This window comes from Mesoplodon mirus, assembly GCF_964341445.2.
Source record: "Mesoplodon mirus genome assembly, chromosome: 5".
In the NCBI taxonomy this organism is placed as follows: Eukaryota; Metazoa; Chordata; class Mammalia; order Artiodactyla; family Ziphiidae; genus Mesoplodon; species Mesoplodon mirus.
This window is the reverse complement of record NC_138980.1, coordinates 16869927-16893605: the sequence shown is the minus strand read 5'-3', so window position 1 is coordinate 16893605 and position 23679 is coordinate 16869927. Positions and strand designations below refer to the sequence as shown.

General features: G+C 46.5%; 1 protein-coding gene across 2 annotated transcripts; it reads left to right on the top strand.

Annotated features, from left to right (window-relative positions):
* The first annotated feature begins 310 nt into the window (after positions 1 to 310).
* BOD1 (biorientation of chromosomes in cell division 1) lies at positions 311 to 10066 on the top strand. Of its 2 annotated transcripts, XM_082621320.1 has the most exons (5): positions 311 to 757; positions 2220 to 2282; positions 4313 to 4437; positions 8100 to 8296; positions 9276 to 10066. In XM_082621320.1, the coding sequence occupies exons 1-4, from the start codon at positions 521 to 523 to the stop codon at positions 8293 to 8295; spliced, it is 621 nt and encodes a 206-aa protein (XP_082477446.1). In that variant the 5' UTR covers positions 311 to 520; the 3' UTR covers position 8296; positions 9276 to 10066. The 2 variants fall into 2 exon arrangements, with proteins under 2 accessions (XP_082477446.1, XP_082477447.1); XM_082621321.1 differs by lacking the exon at positions 2220 to 2282 and having other exon boundaries at positions 316 to 757.
* Positions 10067 to 23679: the final 13613 nt, after the last annotated feature.

Below are 23679 nucleotides of genomic sequence, written 5' to 3'. Positions count from 1 at the left end.
AATCTATACTTTCAATCAGCCTAGCAGACGATTCTTATAATCAGGCACTTTGGGAACGCGCTGATTTAAAGAGAGAGGGCAGTAACGGAGCGAGGAAGGCCAGCCCAGGCTGCAGCAATCACGAGGGTCTAAGCCTACAAGTCCCATACTGCCCCGCAAACTGGAGACGAGAGTCCGGAGCCTGCCGGGAGATGTAGTTTCCGTCGGCCAGACCTCTGCCTATAAGAAAGCCGGAGATGACTGCCGGAAAACCTCCTGCCCCACAATGCAGAGGTCGGCGGTGTCGTCACCCGGAGAGCGCCCTGGATGGGGTGGGCGGTTTCTGCCGCCTCTACCACCACCTCTGCTGCCTCAGAGCCTGCCGTCGCCGCCGCCGCTGCCGTCCCCGCCGCCACCCCTTCCTCCTCCCCCGCCGCCGCCTCCTCCTTCTCCGGCCCCTCGGCCACCTCTACACGACCCAGGCCCTCTGTCCTTGAGAGGAATCCGTATTCAGTCTCCTTCGCGGGCCCGGGGCGCAGCCATGGCGGACGGCGGGGGCGGGGGGGGCACCGGCGCGGTGGGCGGCGGCGGCGCCGGCCAGGCCTCGACGGGGGCGACGACAGGCGCGACGGGGGCCGGTGGGAGCGGCGGCCCCATCAACCCGGCCTCACTGCCTCCCGGTGACCCGCAGCTCATCGCGCTCATCGTGGAGCAGCTCAAGAGCCGGGGGCTGTTTGACAGCTTCCGCCGGGACTGCCTGGCCGACGTGGACACCAAGGTAGATTAGGCCGCCTGGGCTCAGGCGGGCCGGGCTGGGCAGGAGGCTGCCAGGGTTGCATTTCGCATTTCCAAAGGAGAGAGGAAAACAAAAGACACCTTAAAAATCTCAGCAGCGAGGAGACCGCTTAGGGCAGTATAGGAAGCTTTCTGAGGGATGCCCACGTGGGTTCGGCTCCCAGCCCCATCACTATTCGGTGCGACTTAGCCCAGTCGCATCTCTCAACTTGGGGATCCAATACCGGTTTCACAGCCTGTCTATCTCCTGTCTTTCCCAAGATGGGACTCCTTTAAAGCCCTCAGTAACAAATCTCAGTATGTTAAAAACAGTGGAGAAAACCAGGTAAGTAAGCGTGAATGGTTTGAATGCACAATCATCAGCCTATAATAACTATTTGTTCCTTTTCTCTAGCTTAGTGATTTGCAGACTTCTATGCACAGGTAATTAAGGTACACTGTTGTAGAACCAGCACCCTATTTTGTTCTCCATCATTGATTGAAAGGGATTTGGTGCCTATTTTAGATCCTAATGCCATAGGTCAGCCAAGTCAACAGGTAGTGCAGTGCTGTTTCACTTTACCTACTTGCCAAGGTTCATTTGTATTCTGTGAAGTCACGTGTGTTAAGTGTCAGACAAACAGCAGTTGCTGGAATATTCGTTTACTCCCTTTTCAGAAGCTTCTCCAACAAGACTTAGGAGGCTCTGTTACTGAATGGGCTGCTAGAGGGAAGTGATTTCTCCTCTCTGAGCCTATCATGGAAATCTTTTGCGTACCTCACAGCAAGATTGTGAGCTTAAAACTAGGCCTTAAAAATAGGGAAAGACCTTGTCCATGTACCCATTAAACATTTATTGATGGGGTTTGTGGATACAGGAACGAGCAAGTCACTACCCAGTCCTCAAAGATTGTATTCTAGGGTAGAAAACTGAAACGTAGACCAGATAGTATAAATAGTAAGTGGTGTATGCTGTTATTCTCCAAGATTAAAAACTCAAGGACAAGTGCTGTCCTTGAAATGGGGTATTTAATTTTCCTTATTTAAGGTTCCCAGGTACGTATTGACAGAGCTTTCACCTTTCCCGATACTGGGTGTTCTCAACTTCCCATTGCAAGTTCTCCACTCATGTTTCATTTGTCTCACTGGGTTTTGTGTGGCTTAATCAATGTAGTATACATTTCTTTAAATCGGTATTGAGAATCTGTTGGGGGAGGGGGAATTGGAGCCTTCACCACTTAACACCTCCTTAGATGTTCTTTCTGGTAGTCAACCTGGTTGTCTTAATTCTTGAAGGTAGTGTGTTTTAGGCACATCCTTTGTTGCTTTAGTCCCGTGGTTCTCAAAGTGTGACCCCTGGATCATCAGTGTCACCTGACAACTTGTCAGATTTACATATTGTTAGGCTCCACCCCAGACTACAGACATAAAAAGTGTACTGATGGTGTTTGTAATTTACTTTGCAGTGCATCCAAAATATAAACAAACAGAACAAACTGATAGGTGAAGAAGAGACGGAGATAGTGATAGTAAGTATAATAAAATGTTAGTGGCAGGCACATTAGGTCCTTTCACTTCATGAACTGAAGGGGTTATTCTATATTGTCAGGGTCTATTAAGGTTTGGTGGTGACAGCTGTCCTTTGTCCTTTTCCCTGTGAACTGTTTCTATCTAAAACTGGGTGAGTTATTTTGAATCATAGAAGGTATAGTATCAGGATTAATGGTTAAAAGCTACAAATCTAATTCTAACTCCTGTAAGCAAAGGGGAGAATCTGTTGGCTCATGGGATCTAAGGAAAGATAGAATGAACAAACTGCCAGAAGGGTAGGGATGCATTTGGAACCAGGGATGCTCCGCTAGGGCTGTCTTTCATGCCTATTCTTCATAACTCTTTTAACTGTCACTGCAGAGCAGAGTCATCCATTTGGTTACTAGTATCTATTGGTTACATCTTACAGCTTCTTCCTCTAGAAACAGCTCCAGTTCAAAAAATCCCAGGAAGTGTCTGCATCGTCTCAACATGGGTAGGCACCCACCCCTGTAGCCAGGAGAACATGGCACCCACTGCCCTACCCACAGTAGTGGGTAATGAAGAGGGGAAGATGGTTACCAGGAAAAAGGAGTTGCTAGGCAGACAGTACATGGGTATCTGTGAATTTTAGTCCTCACCCATCTCCCTGCCTTACTCTCTCCAGGTTTGGTGGAGAGTCTTCATGTCTGTGAGTCATGGCCTTTGGGAAGAGCCCATTCATGGAGTTGAGGCCTATTGACTCCTTTGTCAGTTTCATTTACCTGACTGTTAGCAAACTTTTGTCACAGTAACACTACATAATAAACCAAATCTCAGTGACTTATAACAAGCATTTGTTCTCATGCTGATGGGGCTACACGTCAGCTAAAGTTCCTCTGATCTAGATAGGCTTGGTGCTCAGCTGTAGGTGGCCTGGGCTTGGGTCCAAGCTGTGGGTTGGGGTAGGTCTGCTGCACATGTGCTCATCCTAGGTCCCAGGCCAAATGGACAGGGGCTGCAAAGGATATGCCCTCATCAAAGGTCACCAGAGTACAAGAGCCAAGCCAGGTGGCACAGCCACATTTAGGACCTCTTGTCACTAACACTCCATTGGCCAGAGCAAATCACACTGCTAAACGCAGTGTCACTGGGGTAGGGAAGTATCCTCTGCCCGTAGTGGGAGCAGAGAGGAATGAAGTGTGAACAGCAATGCACACTGCTACACCTGGTTTGGAGAAGAACAGCTAATGGTGCCAGAAGGTCTTGGAGGCTTAGAACATGCATTCCTTATGTTCACATGGAGTCCTTGTGTTCATCAAGTTCCTTTCTGCTTTTGTTCTGATCCTAGTTGGGTCTAGAACATTTGAGACCAATAAGTGCCTCTCAAGCTCCTTTCGGGACTTAAGTTTTGCTTCCCTTTAGCCTTTCGCAGTGTTCCGTAGGCTTTGACTTCAGTGTGCATTCATGAGTCATGCTGAGGGTTGGGTGGCCCTTCATTTTATGCGGAGAACTTTCCTGAGGCCTTGCTTGTTGCCAAGAAGACCCTGTGAGGTAAGCAGGGCAGTAATATTTGTTTTACAGACGGAAATAACTGAGACTCAGGTTGGCTGACCTGTCGAAAGTCAGAGAGCTAGTAAGCAATGGAGCTGGACTAGAACCCATTTCCTTTGATTTGGAAACGGCCTGGGTCTAACCTTGGCTTTACCACATTTTAGCCTTGTAGCCAAGTTGTTTACTTTTTCTAAGCCTGTATCCTCTAACATGAGAGCAGGAGAGAGCCAATAGGACCTCCCTCGTAGAGCTATTTGAAAAGTAAGTGGGGTAATAAAGCATCTGGCATGGTACCTACCCACCATAAAGCAGGCACACATGTTGGTCATTAATCCATGCTCTGCCATGCTGCGTGGTGATCTTCATGGACACGATGGGAGTGTATTTAAGGACCTGAAATTCTGCGTTTCTATGAAAAGCAGTGTTCTGAATGACTAATTTCCAAAACTTTGGTGCATGTAACTTCTGACGTTGCCCCTTCTTTTTAATATTTTAGCCAGCTTACCAAAACCTGAGGCAGAAAGTGGATAATTTTGTGTCAACACATCTGGACAAGCAGGAGTGGAATCCTACGATGAACAAAAACCAATTGCGAAATGGTCTGAGACAGAGTGTGGTTCAGTAAGTAAGCAGAATTGAGAGCGAAAAGGCAGTAATCACAAGTGTGACTCGCAAGAAGGCCAGTGCAAGGCACTGTTTGGTCAAGATGCATGGTACTTTCCAGCAAATATGACATACAAGTTACAGCAGGCCCCGCCCCTATTAAAGTTAAGGTTCAAGTGAGCAAAGAACTCAATTGAAATTCTTGCTACCCACACAGGCCTCCCATGCACACCTCTACCAGGAAAGATATTCCAAGCTGTAAGACATATTTCATACTCTTTGAAGTAATGGCAGCTTTCAGGAAGGCATGGAGTCTTATTAAAGTATATTCTTCACAGTAGCAAACTGAACCTTAGTTAATGAGGTGCTACTGATTGCTCATCCAAGTGACTTCTCAGTGTCACTGGCACAAAAGTGGTGGTGGCTCATGAAATCCAGTGTCCTAAGATAAGCTTTTTCTAATCCATTCAGAATCCTTTTTTTGCTCTTAATACCAGCGCTTATGTTCAGGTTTTCTTGACCCACTGTCTCTCCTGGAATATCTAAAAGCCTGTGAAGCCTTCCTCTTTAAAAACAGAAATATCAGGGAATTGTGCTGAGTGAAAAAAAACCCAGTATCAAAAAGATAGTGGTGCACGATTCCATTTCTGTAACATTCGTGAACTAACATATAATTATAGGGATGGAGAATAGATTAGTGACTGCTAGGGCTTAGGGTCGGGAACGGTGAGTGTGGCTAGAAAGGAGTAGCGTGAAGGGGGTGGGGTACAGGTGAGTATCTTAATTGTGGTGGTTACATGAAGCTCCTCATGATAAAGTTGTGCAGAGCTACCCACGCAGACGCACATGAGTGCAGCTGTAACTGAGATGTAACCGAGGTCAGGAGAGTACCCGTGCTGGTTTTCTGGATTTTTGCCCCCACCCCCTTTGTTTTTGGAGGTATAATTGACATACAGCATATTGGTTTCAGGTATAATTAGTTTCAAACATAAAGATTCAATATTTGTATATATTTTGAAATGATCACCACAGTAAGTCTAGTTAACATCCATCACCACATATAGTTACAGAATTTTTCCTTTTTCCTGTGTTCCTGGCTTTGATGTACTGCAGTTGTGCACAGTACAAGCATTCGGGGTGGCTGGGTAAAGGAGTGCGTGGACCTCCCTATGTAATTCTTTGCAACTTTCTATGGATATCTAATTTCAAAATAAGTTTTGTAAAATAGAAAACGATGCTTATTAACAAGCTGGCACTTTTAGTATGGCTGTATGGCTGATGAAATCTGAATCTTTTTAAATGAAACTAAAATTTATAAAAGCTCTCGGAGTTAGGGAAGAAGCATGATACCAAAAGATGCCCAGTGCCTTGTCATTCTGGATTTACCACCCATTGCCTTTCTGTTTCTCTAGGGAGCAGACTGTGGCACAGGGATCTTTCAGAGAGAAGGGGACGATAGCTTCTGCTCACTGAGCAACTATTTCATGTCTGGCACTGGTCCCTATATGTGTTATTGCTAATCCTTACAAAAAACCTATTTGACAGCTGCAGTAACAAATCAGATGAAACTTTTTTTTTTAACCCTGCCTTCTAAAAGGTTGGCAAGCATAGTAAGAAACTAAATCAAAACACCAAATATTTGAAATATTTGAAAGGGTGCCATTAATGGTATGAAAACTGTCAACATTACTGTTAATTTCTAATACACAATGTCATTCTTGAGGTATGCATGTGGCGCTTCTCTTTATATACCTTTAATATGAAATGTAACACAGAAAGGTGCTTAGAACAGAGATGCAGTGTAACAGGTAATTAGAACATCCCTGTAGTCACCACCCAGGTTGAGAAATAGAACTTACCAGCACCCTCCAGAACACCCCGGCCCTGCTTCCCTCCTTTCTTGATATACCTCCCTCCTCTCAGAAGGTTACCATACTTCTGAGTTGGATGGTCATTCTTTCCTTGCTTTTTTTTCATAGTTTTACCACCTATGTAAATATTTCCTCCTTTTTGATTTGATCTAGAATGTATTTAACCTGAAAACATGAATTTGGATGTAATACTGAGACATTTCTATGTGATTCTTGCTAACATTTTGAATTTGAGGCAAATTCTAATGAAGTTTTAAAGTGAAGATTTGCTACTTAACCCTACAGATGAAACACCACAGCCCTCAGCATTGTCTGGCTGGCCTGACTGTTCAGGTCCAGAAGCTGTATCCCAGTTCTGCAGTGTGGAGGGCTTAACAGGAAATCAGGCTCTACTGTTGAACCTAATTATGACTGATAAGTCTTCTAATTGCATATTTGTTCGTTTCGTCTTCTGTTTTAGGCTCCTGACAAGATCCTGTTTTCTCCAAACACTTTTAAAATCTCCAAGAAAGGGAGCTACACTCTTGGTACTTTGTTTTCCTTGGTCAGGCTTTCACCTCCAGTAAAGACCCCTGTGAATCTGACCTGGGAAGCGGGGTGGTGTAGGTGGACAGCCATTGGCTTGTGCCTAAGGAGAGGTGACTTTGCTTCCCCACTGACCCATGGCCTGCTGCTGACCTCTCTGTGTTCCACGGTGCTCATCTCTAAGGGCACACACTGTCTATTGGCGTCTGCCCAAAAGTGCCTCTGTACTCTAATGGTGGTCTGTTTACATCTAGGCTTTCTGTTGATAAGCTGTCAGTTCCCACTGGATCTAGGAAGCACTTTATTCACTACTCAGCCTAACCAGTTCAAGGCCTGTTTCTCATCTCACTTATCACTGTGTGTGTCCACCCAGTTGTCTCCTGACACACCATTTGCCCCATTACTGCAGGACCTATTTTTACCCAAGCAAAAGCTTGAATGGCCTAAGAACTCAGGTCTAAAGGAAAGTAAGTAAAACCTGTCCACCATGCTTGTGATGGTATTTGACTGTTTTAATCCTTTGAGGAGAACAATTCAGTTTGACCCTGCATGGACTATTTTCCAAACTCTTCAAATGAGATTTGTTTCCTATGACCATAATCTTCCTCACTACCCACCCCTGGTGTTTGAATATAGACATCTTGACTAATGTTTGCTCTGTTTCAGAAAGGATTGGAGATGTATTTTAGCCCCTTAGGGACTGAGAACCAGTCTGTTTCTTGTCTGTTTACCTGTTTGCTTCCAAGTTGCCTAGTATGTGTCATAGGTAACAACCACAGCCAAAGGCCTTGTTGAATTGCTGGTGATGCTGTAAACATTCCCAGCCCTGACTGATTGGTGTTGTATAAGATTTAGGGCTTACTAGCCAGGTTGCTGCTGGAGGCTGCTTCTCCTGTGTTGACTTGTGAGAGGATAGATATTGAAGGAAATGGAGTCAAGTGGGAGGCTTACTGGCTTTGACAGATTGAGGTTTTCAACTCTCCCCCTGCCGTCGGATCTTTCCTACCATATTGGTACTTGCTCTTTGTCTTTGGGACAGTTTTGTGTGGTTCTTTTGTACAAGGTTGAGGTGGGAGTGGATGAGATTGTGAATTAGGAGTAATGATAGCTGCTGGTCGTGAATTGCCCTCTAAAGATATCATGGCTTGAGCCCTATGTGGTAAGTGGACCGCCCTGTGAAAGAACTCCTTCTAGGGGCTGTACTTTGGACCAGGTGGACATTTATTGGGCTCTCTCATGACACTTGGAGGCTAAATAATGGAATGACCTGTTTGTCTCCTCAAGGTCAGGGATGTTGGAAGCTGGAGTGGACAGAATTATTTCCCAGGTGGTGGATCCCAAACTAAACCACATCTTCAGGCCACAGATAGAACGAGCAATTCACGAGTTCCTGGCGGCCCAGAAAAAAGAAGCTGTGCCAGCACCCCCTCCAGAGCCTGAAAGCCAGGACCCTCCAGCTCCATCCCAGGATGCTTCCTAAGGTCCAGTATCCCATCTTTTGTCCAGGAACATTCACCTCTGGCTTATAGATATAGAAAATGGATAGAAAAGGAGTAAGCCTATTTTTTAGGGTCATGTTTCTTGTCTATTCAGAAAAGTATTTACTGCAAATGGACTTCATTTTGTTATGAGTCATTTTTTACTGAGAACTAATTAGTAATGTTTGCCTGTGTCCATGAGTATGATTTTCTGTGCCAGCAGAGCTAAACGTTTAAGCTGTGAATAGATGTTTCATTAGAAACCACCTGGGATGATTGGTGTGCACAAGGCAAATTCAGATGAAAGTCTTGTTGTTCTGAAATTGTTTAAATGAGCCTCTCCCCTGGACATGAGTTAACTTGGGTTTACAGTTTTTATATAAAATCAAGCAATGCATTCTAAAGTGGCATCCTAAATGGGACTCAGAGTCTGCTTTAAGCCCTGCTGGATTTCCTTGTATTTAGTAAGGATTTCAATTCACCACTGTCAGTTACCGTGGGATTCTTCTGTTATGAGCACTCCTTTTTTTCTTTTTTTACATTTGAAATGTAATTTTAAAAATCAGCTCTAGATGCACAAAACAATGCTTTTTGCAGAGCTTGGGACACATTAGTAAACATAATCAGCAATCACCAAGTAAGCAGTGGCAGACTCTTAACTCAGCCATTGTTGGTAACCATCAGGGTGTGCCTCATCCCCTCATTCTACTTCAGTGTTCTCTTTGTAAGATTCTTTAAGATGTCTGTTACTTTTGATAAATAAAATAAGCATCAGTGAGTGAACAAAGTGAGAACATCAGGCTCACATCGGGCACTCGAGAGGAATTGTCCCTTTGTACCTATCTATATTAGGAGAAGACCTCAATTCCATTATGGAGTGTAAAACATTCATTTCAAGTCTTTCTAGTTTAATTCCTTTGGGGACATAAAATTAAACATAACACAAAACTAACATTTTGATATGATTATCTTTTCTTTTTAGAATATGCCTGACACGTTTTGGAAGCTCCATTGAATTAATGGTGAAGAACTGGATTCAGTTACATAAGAGTACAACTTCAGAGTGAAGACAGGCCAAGGTCGTCACTGACTTCACAATTCAACATTGACTGTGGGGCGGTGTCCAGATAAAGTAGAGAGCAAGTGGGCCAGTAGGAGAATTGACCACGTGGGCCCCACCTCGTGCTGCCGTCTGGCCAGCCTGTCCAAGGGGTGACACCCAGTAGACACTACAGATACATTAAGAAACACTACATCAACTTGGGGTTGTCCTGAAACAAACCTTTGTACTTGAACTTAGAGACTGTGTATGAATTTTAGGGTTTGTGCTTGGGGATAAGCAACACCTACAATGAAGGAACATAACCAGTCCCAAAGATGCAATTTCAAGGAATGACAGTAAAGGTTAGCCAGGAGTAGGTATTTGACAATGCTTATTTGATACTGTTTCTCAGAGTTTCAAATAAGAGTGTACAAGCCATTAGCATCAAATAGCTTTAAGGTTGTTGTGACCCTCTTGTCCATGACTCTTTAGCTTCCGTTTCCTTTCCCCTGTAAGAGGTGTCAAAACATGGGACCCTAGAATGCATGAGGAAATGTAGACTTAGGTATAAGGAAAAATATTTGCAGGCTCTCTGTCCAGGGCTTCTTCCTATCCTGCAAGGGCTAGTGAGTCTTCGGTGTGTTTATTTTATTCTCATGTTTGTGTTTTTTAGAAGGTGAATAATTAGTAAGTGGCTTAAGTTTTGTAATTAAATCATTTGATACTCTGAAGCTTCGACTAATTCTTAGACCCCAGGTGCGCAGTGTAACCTTTTTCCTCGGCCTGCATGCCATTCCTGTGCACAACACGACTTAATGGCAGTGAAGGACTGGTAGACATGCCTTGGAAGTACCGTCGTCCTGCAGCTAGTGGGTGTAGCTGGAAGTGAGCAAGACGTTCCTCTCTTCCCCAGACTATTCCTGATGCCAGTCTTTAGTTGAGCGTAGTGCGTTCTATCAGTGTTTCCCAAACTTGTTTGTGGAAGTGTCACCTGGGGATTTTAAGAAAAAAATGCATAATCTGATTCAGAAGTCCTGGGAGGACCTGAGAGTGTTTCTGACAGGTTCCAGGTGATGACTCGGCATTTTGCATCCCAAGCCTTGGATGATACCAAAAATTACTTCAACTAAGTGTCTTTCGTTTTTAGTTGAGTCTACTCCTGGATATTGTTACTCAAACTTTAACCTGTTTAGACTTGCACCTTTACCATCAATACCTGTAAGTTAGGACTGCACTTCCATATTTAGCAAGATGTTCGGGCAACATGTGCCCTGAGTTTAAAAGCAAGCTGACCACATGTTTAGGGCAGGCGGCAGTTACTTCTAAAGTGTGTTCTGCTTCCAGCTGAAACAGGTTGGTGTCCTTTTCAGTTTGGGATTCAACTACCAAGTCCTCAATACCCGGAGAAGGGCCCCTCTAGTCCTCTTCACTCCGCTAATAGGTAAACATGGAATGACCAGTCTTACCAGTCCTATGCTCTGCAAGGAAGCTTCTCAGACTAGTGTCCCCTCTTCAAGACCATGAGCCTCCTTCCCTGGGAGGCCTCTGCCACCGGAGGGAGGCCTCAGCAGAGCCCCTTTCTGTCAACCCGGCCAAAATCCTGCCCATCCAACACTGACCTCATCCCAGTGACAGGGCAGAATAGAGCAACCCAGGGAAGGTGGCCTTCTGCCCACAAATGCCCAAGTGACTGTTGTGTATGCTTTTTGGCGGACAGTTTCTTGTCCATCTCAGTTCTCTTTTTTTCCATTACTAGAGAAGAGTGTACCAGTTGATGAGAAACACCATAATTTTCACAGAATGTTAAATATGCCAAGATACCAAGGAGTTTTGTTCTTTTTTTTAAATCAGTGTTATATCCACTAAGTCACTGTAGACTAGAGGTAATTTTTTCAAATGAAATCATCAGATGACAGGAGTAACTAAACTCATCACCGCTTTTGGGACAGAGGGCTGGCTTTGACTCTTAGCTGAGCCAAGGTGAGATGGAAGTAGTGCCCATATGCCCTTGAGTAAATGTGGTTAGATCGGCAGGCCGGGAAAAGGAGACCAGACAAACAGCACCAGAGGGGCTGGGGAGCCCAGAGCCACCTCTGCTCTCTCCTTAATAATGGGTCACCCGCGAAGCCTATTTGCATTCTCAGTGGAGTCCTCATGCTTGTGTATTAGGTTAGGTGTGCAGAGCCTAGACAATTCGTGTGTTCTGAGATAAAGTAAAAGAATTCCTCCCTGAGGAGGATGAGGCCACCCAAAAATATCATATCCTGAAACACCCTTGCTATATTCACTCCTAAACAAGAAACTAGTTGTCTCGGACCTCAAGGCTTCTCTCCCTATAGTTGGAAAAACCAGTGCCATTTGCAAAAACCTCGTGAAGCACAGAACTAGCCTTTGTAAGACATCACCAAATATTACCAACCTTTAGAAGCCATCAAAGCCTTAGAGTCACGGTGATAAGAAGAACCCCATGCTCATTTTTGTAGTCCATTTCTTTGACCTGGGGCAGTGTCTACAATTACTACTGGAGACGATTGCTCCCAGCGTGTTCCCAGTTACTAGCCTCAGTGCTTGACTGGTATTGCCAAACCACCATGTCCACCTAGTCATGACTGTCTAACTCCTTCCTGGCTTGTAGTGAAGTTTGTGGCTCCTAGATCAGATTTTCAATCGTCGTTTTATCCTATTTCTGTTGTTTAACATTAACTTCTATTTACTCAGGGGATGGATGTCGGGATTCCCATTCATTCTGGAACACTCATTAGCACTATGGACTGAATAAATACTAGCAGATTCATTACAGCAGTGCTTCTGAAAGCATACCACCCAGCCACCAGCAAGCATCATCAGTATCACCCTGGAACTGTTGGAAATGCAGCCCTGATCCCAGATCTACTGATTCAGAGACTTGGAGGAGGGGCCAACAAGCCTTCCAGATGATTCTGATGCACACTAAAAATCATTTTCACTTTAGGAAAACTTTGGAAAGTCAGTGCTGCTGACTGGTAATGACGGTTTAATTATATTAGTGGATAAACATAATGTCTACATAGTGTATAAAATCAGTGTCTCTTCTGCTCCTGAGGCACAAGACTCTCATCTCTCTCTCTCTTTTTTTTTTTTTTGCTAATTCTCCCATTAGTCCCTTGCAAGGACTGTGCGTTTGGCCATTTTGGCTTAGAAATGTCTGCATGTAATTTAAACCTCCTTAGCTTTCAAAAGCTATCAGCCATCTTCTGAAGATGAGTTTGCTTAGCAGCTCAGAATTTTACCAGGAACTCTGCAGAAAGGCCTTCAGTGGCTCCTAAAGTTAGAGGAGAGATGTGCAGGGACCCAGCAAAGGTCAGGGCCTGGCTGGTGCCTGAGGCTGGCACTGAGGTTTGGGCTCAAAACTCACGTCTGGATCAGCGCTGGCAAGAGGCCAGGCTCTGGCTCACTTGGCTGCCCTAAGGCTGCGGAAGATGGGGTGGGAAACAGACAGGAAAGCTGGCGCAGCCAAGCTGTCTTTAGCACTGTGCATTGCACACTGTCCATCACCTTACCCGTGGAGGAGCCGGGGGGTCAGCTTTTATGGTCTTGTCCCTGGGGATGGGCTCAACTCCAAGGCCGTGCAGTAATAATTACCTGTCCTCTCAAACTGGTCACACCGCCTGAGACCTAGCCAGTCTTTCTGACTCCAGTCTCCAAGCTGCCATTTGGCCATTCCTCCTGAAACACTGCTTTCATCAAGTATCGTCCTCACTCACAAACCTTTGAAAGGAAGAAACAAGTGAACTAGGCACCTACGAGGTGGTAGACATTTTCATAGGCACAACTTCATTTAATTCTCATGACCCTGTTAGGTAGGATCTATCCTCCGTTTTATGGATGAGGAAACCAAGACTCAAGAGAGGTGAAGCATCTTACTCATTACACAGCTATTAAATAGGGAAGCAAGGTTTGAAGCCAAGCCTCTCTGAATTCAAAGCCCATGTTTCCCCGTCCGCCTCGCCGTTTGCTACTCTGCCGCCCTATTACTTAACAGAACAAGTCCCAGCTTGTCAGTCCTCCGGGATCCTCCCCTCATTCCACAGGTAGACCCAAATCAAATCAACTTGACCTCCTTCTACTTCTCAACACATGCCCTTAGTTCTAGCCAACCTTCGCTCCCCTCACTCAAGTGCATGTCACAGGGCAGAGTTTGCCAGCTGACAGGCTGCTCTGCTGTGCCCTCTAACCATGTTCTATTGGCCAAGGAATTGTGACTATTGTCTATTAATTACCGATTTTTTTTTTTTTTTTTTTGCAGTACGCAGGCCTCTCACTGCTGTGGCCTCTCCCATTGCGGAGCACAGGCTCCGGACACGCAGGCTCAGCGGCCATGGCTCACGGGCCCAGCCGCTCCGCGACATGTGGGATCTTCCCGGATCGGGGCACGAACCCTTGTCCCCTGCATCGTCAGGCAGACTCTCAACCACTGCGCCACCAGGGAAGCCCAATTACCGATATATTTAAATGGGGAGATTTCCATATAGATTTGTATTTCTGGCTCCTAAAGGAGAATGTCAAGGTTTGGAAACACTTTCATATTCCCACTGGCTAACAAACAGCCCAAGTTTGAGAGCAGCTCACCATTTCAGATGAGTGGGACATGCAGATGCCACTGGCTGGCTTCACCCATTTCCATCACCCTGCTGGCCCCTGAGGACATTTGAGTTGGAAATACTTGCCCTAGAGGGTCATTATCTTGTGATTATTTTAAATTATTCAAAAACAGCTCTTTAGCTGTCTTCTAGACCTTCATTTTCCATGAGACTAGATTGTTAATCTACCCGATTTTGGTTCTAGAATTTTCAAGATAGGAAGGGTGCCTGCGGTTCCCTCACATCCCTGTCTGGGTGTCTACATAGAACCACCCGAGGACGCATGAGGGTGACAGGATGTAGACAGCATGGAGAGGCGGGTGAGGTGCAAGGAGGAAGCAGGCAGAAACCAGTGTTCTCAGAAGCCTCTCAGAGGTGCCCCAAGAGGCAGTCTCCCGAGCCAAGGCCAGAAGAAGGCTTATGTGGGGAACTAATCAGTGTACATAGCTTAACGTTTTGTAAATGAGAGTGAAGGGTAGCAGAATATGCCGCTCCAAACTATGACCGTGGGAGTTGAGGACGTGCCTCCACAAAATAAGCTGCTTTAGTACACTGACTACTTTGAGCTGTAGGCCCTTGAAAAAGAGCAAATGCAGGGAGAGGCTTTCTCTGAACTCCTCTTATCTGCCTAAAGACAGGTCCTCCAAAAGGAACTCAGTTGTCATTGAGGGCCCCTCTTTGGGTAATTTGTTTGATTGATTGAGCCAGCTAATTATCTTATTGATTTAAAGGAATAATGCTTGTATGTGGGAAGACATCCCAAGGGTACAAATGGGTTTAACAGAAGTTTCCCACTGTGTCCCTCCAGGCTTCCAGATACCCTCGCTGTTATCCGGTCTATACAGACCTCTCCAGAGACAGTCTGTGCATATATAAGCACGTAAGTTTTCATATCTGTCTTCAGCTGGGACACACTCCACCTCTCTAACTGCCCACAGAAGAAGTTCCTAGGAAGGGGGAGATAGTGGGCTGGGGGCTGAATAGTCCACAAGTCTTGGAGGTGGGAGGAGGGGTAGTGGGGAAAACGGCAGCCACCCTGTGGAGTTATGGAGTCAGTGATGCATAACGATCAGAATAAGAGGAGGTCGTCTGTTTTGAGAACTTGCTCTGTGCTGTCCACTACAGCCGCTACATGAAGGGCTTCCCCATGGGGTCTCTGACTCTGCACTATGAAGACAGTGTCCTTGTCACCAGTAACAAAGAAAGAAACAAGCACTCACCTGAGATCTCAGTAACAAGTGTCAGAGCTGAGAAGCTGTTCACCTCCAAAGCCTAGCTTTTTTTCCCCCTCCAATTTCTTTTATTATGGCAAAATATACATATGATAAAATTTACCATCTCAACCATTTTTTCAGTGACATTAAGTACATTCATCTTGTTATGCAAACATCACCACCATCCATCTCCAGAACTTTTTATATTGCCCAACTGAAACTCTATACCCATTAAACAATAACTCCCCATTCCCCCTCCCCCAACCCCTGGCAACCACCATCCTACTTTCTGTCTCAGGAGTCTGACTACTCTAGGTACCTTATGTAAGTGAAATCGTACAATATTTGTCTTTTTGAGACTGGCTTATTTCACTCAGCATAATGTCCTCAAGGTGCATCTATATTGCAGCATGTGTCAGAATTTCCATCATTTTTAAGGCTGTATAATATTCCATGGCATACACACAGCACATTTTGCAAAGCCTAGCTTTCAACCACAGCACTGAGCGAAGATGCCTGACTCTTAGTAGATGTTTAATAACTTCTTAAAACTTTTTCCTTTTCCTTTGAAATGATTTCAAACTTACCAAAAAGTTGTAAGAATACTAAAAATAACTCTTTTTCCTGAACCATTTGAGAGCAGTTGTTGACATGATGCCCCATCACCCCCAAGTACTTCAACATGTAATTCCTACAAACAAGGACAGTCTCCTACATAGCCACAGTAAGAGCATTAGGAAATGAACATTAATACATGACTACCATTAACCTGCAGACCTTCAGTTTTGCCAGTTGTCCCGATTATATCCTTTACAGAGAAAGGATTCCGTTCAGAATCACATGCTACATTTAGTTGTCGCATCTCCTTTGATTCCTTCAATCTGGTATAGTTCTTTATAAAGACAACAGGCCAGATCTTTGGTAGACTAGTCCTTGGGTTTGTCTGACGATTCCTCATGGTTAGATTCAGATTCTGCATCTTTGGCAGGAATATCACAGAAGTGATGCTGTGTTCTTTTCATAGCATCCTACTAGGTGCATGATTTAGATTGTCCCTTTGCTGGTGATGTTCACTTTGATCACTTGATTAAAGATGTGTCTGCCAGGTTGCTGTTTTATCCCTTTGTAATTAATTAATATCTTGTGGGGAGATACTTTTAGACTTTGTAAACATTCCACTCTTCATCAAACATTCACACCTATTGATGTTTCTCTGCTGAACTAAGTATCCCTGTGACAAGGGCCAAGTGGTCATTTTCTAATTCCATCATTCCTCTACAATTATTAGTTGGCATCCTACTGTAACGAAAGCTTTCCCTTGTCCTCATTTATTTATTCTCATTTATTTCTATTCGTGTTGACCCATGGATTCCTATTTAATCAATGTGTTCTAGTAGTGTTAAGAGTTATTTCTTTTGATGCTCAAATTGTCCCAGATTTGGCCAGTGGGTTTTTGTATCCGTGGGACTTTTCTCCATCTCTCTTTCAGCACTTCCTTCCTTTCTGGCACAAGAAGATGCCCCCAAGCTCATGTTATACTTTCCCTTGGAATCTGCCATTTTTCCAAGGAGGCTTGATTCCTTTGGCTGGTATTTAAAAATCAAATCTGAGCGTTAGATATGCCTCTGCTCCCAGACCCTCTCGGGATTCAACTAGTTTCCTTCCTTCCTCTAAGAGTAATTACTTTTCTACCGCTTTCCCATTATCCTAAACACATCTACACTGGATCAGTACCACTATTCAGAACTCATCTCCCATCACTGTCACCACCTCAAGCTCCCACTGATGCCCCTCACCCTGTTCTGGCTCCGGCACCGCACTCTCATCTTCTCTCCCCACTCTCCCATCTCCATGCACACTTACCTTGCTCAGTCCCACCTGGTGGCCCTGTGACTTTGCAAACCCTTGACCTGACCCCCACTTCAAGGTCCTATGGTATGAATGGGCCAGGGGATGGTGACAATGAAGAGATGAAACGGCAGGGGCAGTGGAATCGAATCCACACCACTTGACAGCCCCTGCCAAGTGAAGCAGGTGGCTTGTCTGACTTCAGGCTTGTCCACAAGAGGAAACAGTAGGGTCACCTCCCGGATGGTGTGGACCACAGAGAGAGGCCTTGGGGTCAAGCTCACTCTTTCTTTTTTCTTTGTTCACGCTGTCTCACCATCCCCACCCTCTCCCATCCACTTGTTGGATCCTCTTGCCATGGCTCAGCGTCAGCCCCTCTGGTGGCAGGCCGCCTGTCTTTCTGATGTCTGCTTATTCCTCATCACCAAGTTAGACCACCTGAAAAAATACCCACCAGTTTGGCAAAAGTCCACAAGCTGTGGAAACTAACAGAAACTTAGTTATATTCCATAAGTTATTAATAAGCTAGGATTTCACTGATGTCCATTCCAAGCACAAATCTCTCCATAAACGCTTGGCAAGTGTAGATGAAAACACAGAGAACATTATTCACTGAAATCGCCGTAAACGGAGTATTGTGTTACGTCATTGCACTTTTCCTCATTAAGTTCACCCTGGGAATATTTTGTGGTTTGCAGTTGTAAGATGAGTCCTCTGCAGCCTGGAGACCCAGGACCACTTCTCTCCTGCCTTGGCCCAGGCTCCCACCTCCTTACAAGTCCCCGAGGAGATGTTTGCACAGTTGATGCTGGCAAAGTGGTCCTTTATGATCAGCAGAGCCTCTGGCCCCAAACCCTGACACAGAACTCCAGGGAGACAAGCTGGACCACATGGGGACTGTGCTCACCCCAGCCAGCTCTCGGATGGCACAGCCTTGAACCAAAGCCAGCCTGAAGAAGGTGGCTCTGCCTGCTTCCCTGTGCTGCACCCAAGTCTTGGAACTTACCACTCCAGGGGGATGCAGGCCTCTCCCACCTGAGGCAGAGGAAGAGAGGGAGCAAGGTGGGCAGTAGGAGGGGCCCGTGGAGTCCTGGAGCTAGAGAGGGAGGGACAGCGTGAGATATGGAGAAGGCCCTCCCAGGGCCTATAGAGCCAGGCTGTGTTCTCATCACATGCCTCCAGAGCAGAAAAGAAAGAGGTAGAGGATGCCAGGGCCTGCCCTGAGGGAGCAGAGTTACCTCTGTGCCCACTCTCATCTCACGTGACGGTCAGAGAAAGGCAACGACCAGGGCACTGGGCCTGTGAGTGGAGACCAGCGACATCATACTAGCCCTGCTGCCCCGCTAGGGACCTAGAATTGAACTGTTCCAACAAGGGCTGTTCCCCCTGGCCAGGGGGGTCTCCTCGGTGGGATAAACCCAGGTGCAGAGTGAAGGGGACTGGAGAGGCCAAGGGAGGCAAGAGCAGGCCTTCCACAAATCTGTCAAATGTTGTTGTAAGATGGAAACGGGACTTCCCCAGTGGCGCAGTTGTTGAGAATCCACCTGCCAATGCAGGGGACACGGGTTCGAGCCCTGGTCCGGGAAGATCCCACATGCCGCGAGCAGCTAAGCCCATGTGCCACAACTACTGAGCCTGTGCTCTAGAGCCCACAAGCCACAGCTACTGAAGCCCGTGCACAACAACTACTGAGCCTGAACTCTGGAGCCCGCGAGCCACGACTACTGAGCCCGTGAGCCACAACTACCGAAGCCCCCGCGCCTAAAGCCTGTGCTCCGCGACAAGAGAAGCCACTGCGATGAGAAGCCCGCACACCGCAACGAAGAGTAGCTCCCACTCGCCACAACTAGAGAAAAGCCCACACACAGCGACAAAGACCCAACACAGCCAAAAATAAATAAATAAAATAAAATAATTGGAAACAGGAGGTGCATGGTTCCCAGAGGTTACCTAGGGGATGGTTTTTAGGTTCCCTCATGTAACACTGACTTGTGGCCTATCCATTTGTGAGGAGTGACACAGCTACATCTTCGAGGGACAGGGTCGCCTTACTCAACCACTACCTCTGTTATCTGGCAGCTTTCTCGTTCCATGGGCTCTGAGACGTGGCACTCCACTCATGGCCAGGCTCCGCGGGGATAGAAAAGGAATAGGATATAGAAATAGGAGAGGAATAGGAATAGGGGAGGGAACAGCAGCTAAGAGGAACCTCAGAAACACTCACGTCCCTTAGTTCACCCCTTTCCATCATTTATCCGCTAGTTACCCATGCCTGCAGAGCACCGGTCCATGCAGAGCACATAGTAAGCACTCATTAAATATTGTGATTGCTCATAGTAGCAACAGAAGCAGTAGGTGTTGTCGTTAATGACTCATTTGACCAACACCCCAGAGTGCAGACTAGCCATTATACCTCCATTTTACAGAAACTGAAGTCCAGAGCTGTGAAGTAGCCTGGTTGCCTGCTGGCCTGAGGGCAGCAGAGCTGGGGCAAGGGCTTGTCTCCTGCCGGAGATCAGGGAGACTAGCTCAAGGCGTGGAACTAGAGCAAGATCCAAAAGATGCGGGGAAAGGGAAAAGAGAGATAGGAAGCGTGAGGCGTGGATGCAGCCTGGGAGAGAGGAGAGCTGGGGGAGAGGAGGGTCCCCAGCTATTTGGGGGGGGGGTTGCAGAAAGCAGGAGGCAGCGGCGACCGGTCTGGGCTCTGAAGTGAAACCCACCTGGGTGAGTGCACCGCATTCAGTCGCTGGGTGATCTGGGGCAAGTCTTCCTAATGCCCTGAGCCTCTGTTTCCTCTTCAATAAAATGGGGCAAATGGTGGTTCCTACTTCACGGAGCCGCTGAGGGAATTGATGAAATAACGTGCAGCACGCAGCTCTTAATCCTCACTCAGCCAAGCTGTGGTTATTATCATAGAGCCAAAGAGAGATGGCAGACGTGTGCTTCTCAGATCCACTCCACGTGGTCATGACAGGAGAAGGAACCAGTGAGCCTCTGCCATGCATTTTCCTAGAGGACAAGTTTCTATCAGAAGAGAGCTGCTTGGCTCCTTCCCTCACAGTTTGGAGGAGCCGGGGGATGTGCCCCAGCTCTGTCACTCCTGCCTGTGCGACCCTGGGCAAGCGACTGGCCCTCCCTGAACATCGGTTTCCTCATCTATAAAATTGCCTTGAGGACGATAGAAATTCTTTAAACAGAAATACTGGTATTAATTTTTACCTGGGGAGGCAAAATAACCAAGCTGGAGAAGGCACAGACTTCCGACTTCAGAGAGATCAGACTCAAATCCCAGCTCCCCTAAAAAGTAGCTGAGCAGCCTTGGACAAGTTTCTCAGCCTCTCTGTTTCCTCCTCCGTGCAGCAGAGCTCCGCCGTGTGGCATACATTACTGAGATAATGCATGTGAAGCCCTGAGTACTATCTGGTATGTAGTAAGGACTTTAAAAAGAGTCGTTGTTATTTTTACTGCCTGTCTGTTTCACTCTCCCCCTGAGCCAGATCCTGGCCTGACCTTGACTTCTATCTCACCCTGCTTTTGCCCCCAGTTTTCCAGCCGAGTGTGGCCTGAAAGCTGTTTTTGTGGGGCAGCCACCCAGGCCCAACCGCAGCGATGGTCTCATCAGTGCCACCGCTATAAACAGACAGAGGCAGTGTAAGTAAACACGCGCTCCCTGCTGGTCCTGGAGGCCACCGACCTCGAAGGAGGTCAGGTGGAGGGTGGCAGCCTGGTTGGATGGAAATAACGACCGAGCCCAGGGACGGGGCAGGCCACGAAAGACCTTTGGCCAGACAAAGCAGCAAGACAGGTGCTGAAGCCAGAGGGCATCCAGGCCGAGTCCCCAGCTTCTGTTTCGCCACCCCAACTGGGCCTGGCATCACCCGCCCCACCCCTGCCTCTCAGTGCCCCCCGCTGGCCTTGCCCCCAGGAGTGACCACAACAGCAGCCTTGACCAGAGTACACACCCCGGGTACCTTACACACAGCATCTCGTGAGTGCCCTCACCATCCGAGGTGATGGGTGCCATCACCGATGAAGCAACGAAGTCTCAATAAGACGACTGGCCCCAAATCATAAAGTTGGAGGGTTGCCTGGAATCGGAATCCAAGTCTGGCTCCAAACCCCAGGTTTCACCCTGCTCCACCCTGGAAAATCACTTCTACCTGCCCTGGAGTCAACCCTCAGAGCCACGCAGGCTCTGCTGACCCTTCTTTTGTCAGCACCAAGCACACTCCAACACCCAGTGAAACAAGCAAGTTTGCTGAACGGCTCTACAAATGCATATAGAAACAAGAATCCGAGTGGGAAATATTTCTCTGTAGGAGAAGGGCGTGGATTGAGCACTCAGCAGGACTTCACATACTGCTTTGTAAGTGCTCATTCATTTCACCCTCAAGACCACCCGATCGGGTCAGTGGTCTGATCCTCATTCTACAACTGAAAGAATGGAGACTAGAGGTTAAGTAAGGTGCCCAAGGATTGCATTTCTCTTAAGTGGCAGGGCTGAGTGTGGACCCGGGACTGGGATGCTGACATGGTAAGGACCACAAACGCCTTCCCCTCTGTGGGGCCACCACCCGGCGTGGACCTGGCCCAGCATGGGTGAGCACCACGAGTCTGGTCATTGAACAGACCCACAGGTAAACAGATTACTTCTTAGGCTCCTTGAAGTTCTAGAAGGATAGTATAGGTGTAAAAAAGTGTGGACTCCAGAGCCCCACGATGTAGATTCCTCATCCTGGCTGCCCCCAACCAGCTGTGTGTTCTTGAGTGAGTTACTTCATTCTCCTGTCCCTCAGTTTTCCCATCTGTAAAATGGGGGTTATAGTAGTACCCGCCTCAGAGGGCTGATATGAGGAGCCAGTGAGCCACCGTTTGTAACATTCTTAGAACATTTCCTGGCACAAAACAAGTTCCAATGAAATGTTTGTTAAGTTAAAAAAGTTATATGTGTATATTGTTGACTGAAAAAAAAATGCACAACCTAAAAGTTGAGAGTTGTTTTATTCTGCAGACATTCTTAGGACTTCAAGCCTGGGAGACAGCAACTCAGATAATGCTGAGAAAACTGTTGTGAAGAGGAAGGCGAGGAGCCAGGACATATAGGAGTTTTTGCAACAAAACCAGATAGTTCAGAACAAAAGCTTACTGTTAATAAAAGAAAACTAGATATCTCACATTAAGGAATTTAGTGCTCTTCTATGTATGGGAAGATGCAAGAGCCTGGGCTCACTGAAGTCATTCCTTTGATATGCACCTCAGCTACCTGGGGCCAGTATCCTCTACTTTCTAATCCTGAGTTTTCTCAGGTGCACATTCCGGAGGTGGCTGCAGTCTGATGACTGCTAGATGGCGGGCAATCCTTTTTTCCATCCTGAGTTCCCTCAGGGCTCACTGCCCACGTGGCAGTAATATAATGGCTTGAAGGCTGCAAAATCCTTTATTTACTGATTTGGTTTTAGTTCTCAATATAATAGAAAGATATATATATATACATATATTTATAACTCTACTTCATAGCTGTCTCAGTTCATTTTTGGAGGTCACATTGTGTGAACCTTTAAAATTATGCAGTTATCTAAGCTAGTATCTGACCTGATAAAAATATTTCCTCTCAGTTGCTTGTGGATTTAGATACCTTTGCACAAAATCTTAATTTATATTTTGTTTTACATCAGAGATGGACATCAGGTCTTGATCAGGAACACTTGCGGGGGGATGGGGTGTTCCCCATTAATCTTGGCACTTGAGTTGTTTGCTCCCTTTCTATTTAAGATGAAACAATGCAAAAGGGGTGGTTTTAAACGCCAAAGCTGAGAACATTGTGTTGCTAGGGAAAAGCACAGAGCAGAGCTTCTCAGGAGCCCTCAGGTGAAGATAAAAAATGCAAGTGACTCGTGGGAGCTAGAAAGGGGCCATTCCCGGGAGGGAGCTTGGTGAGCCCCCCTGTTCCTGGGGACCCATCAGAGACCAAGGGCAGCGCTCACACAGCCATTCCACACACACCCGCCATCTGTGCCTCTGGAAGCCAGGCCCTGGTGTCTGTAATAAGGTGTCAGGCCTGCCTCTGGGGAGCTCTCTTCAACTGTGGGTGCAGAGGCAGCATTGAAATAGTGTAGTTGAGCCTCACAAGCCCTCCAAGGCGCAGCTTTCAGTCCCGCACATAGAAGGACAGAGGAAGTGTCCTCTGCCAGTATCCTCAGAGGGAGAACGTTTTATCTCCTTGAAAGAAGTACTTTGATAGAATGATCAGGATGCAGGGTGAGACCCATAGCACATGTACAAATAAAAAAACGATATGACTGAATGGTTCAGAGACCAGGAGACAGGAAGAGGAATGAGTCTTCTCCAAGGACAAAGAGGGTAAATTCTGTTCATGAGGAATGAGAATGGTAGGGGCTGCCAGGGGGCCACCGGAGAGACAGCCTGCTGGCAGGATAACCAAAGAGAATGCAGAGAACAGAACTTCCTGAAAGGAGAACTTTAGGGTTTTTACTGTGGAAAACATAATGTAACCCCAGGCCTCTGGCCCACTTACTAAATCTTGAGTAAAGGCTACATTGACCACTGCTGCTATGTGTGAGTGGATGATTTTGAAAGCACTCAGAGTGGCTGAGTTTTATAAAAATAATAGCTCTCATATGTCAGGCCTGATTCTGTGTGTTT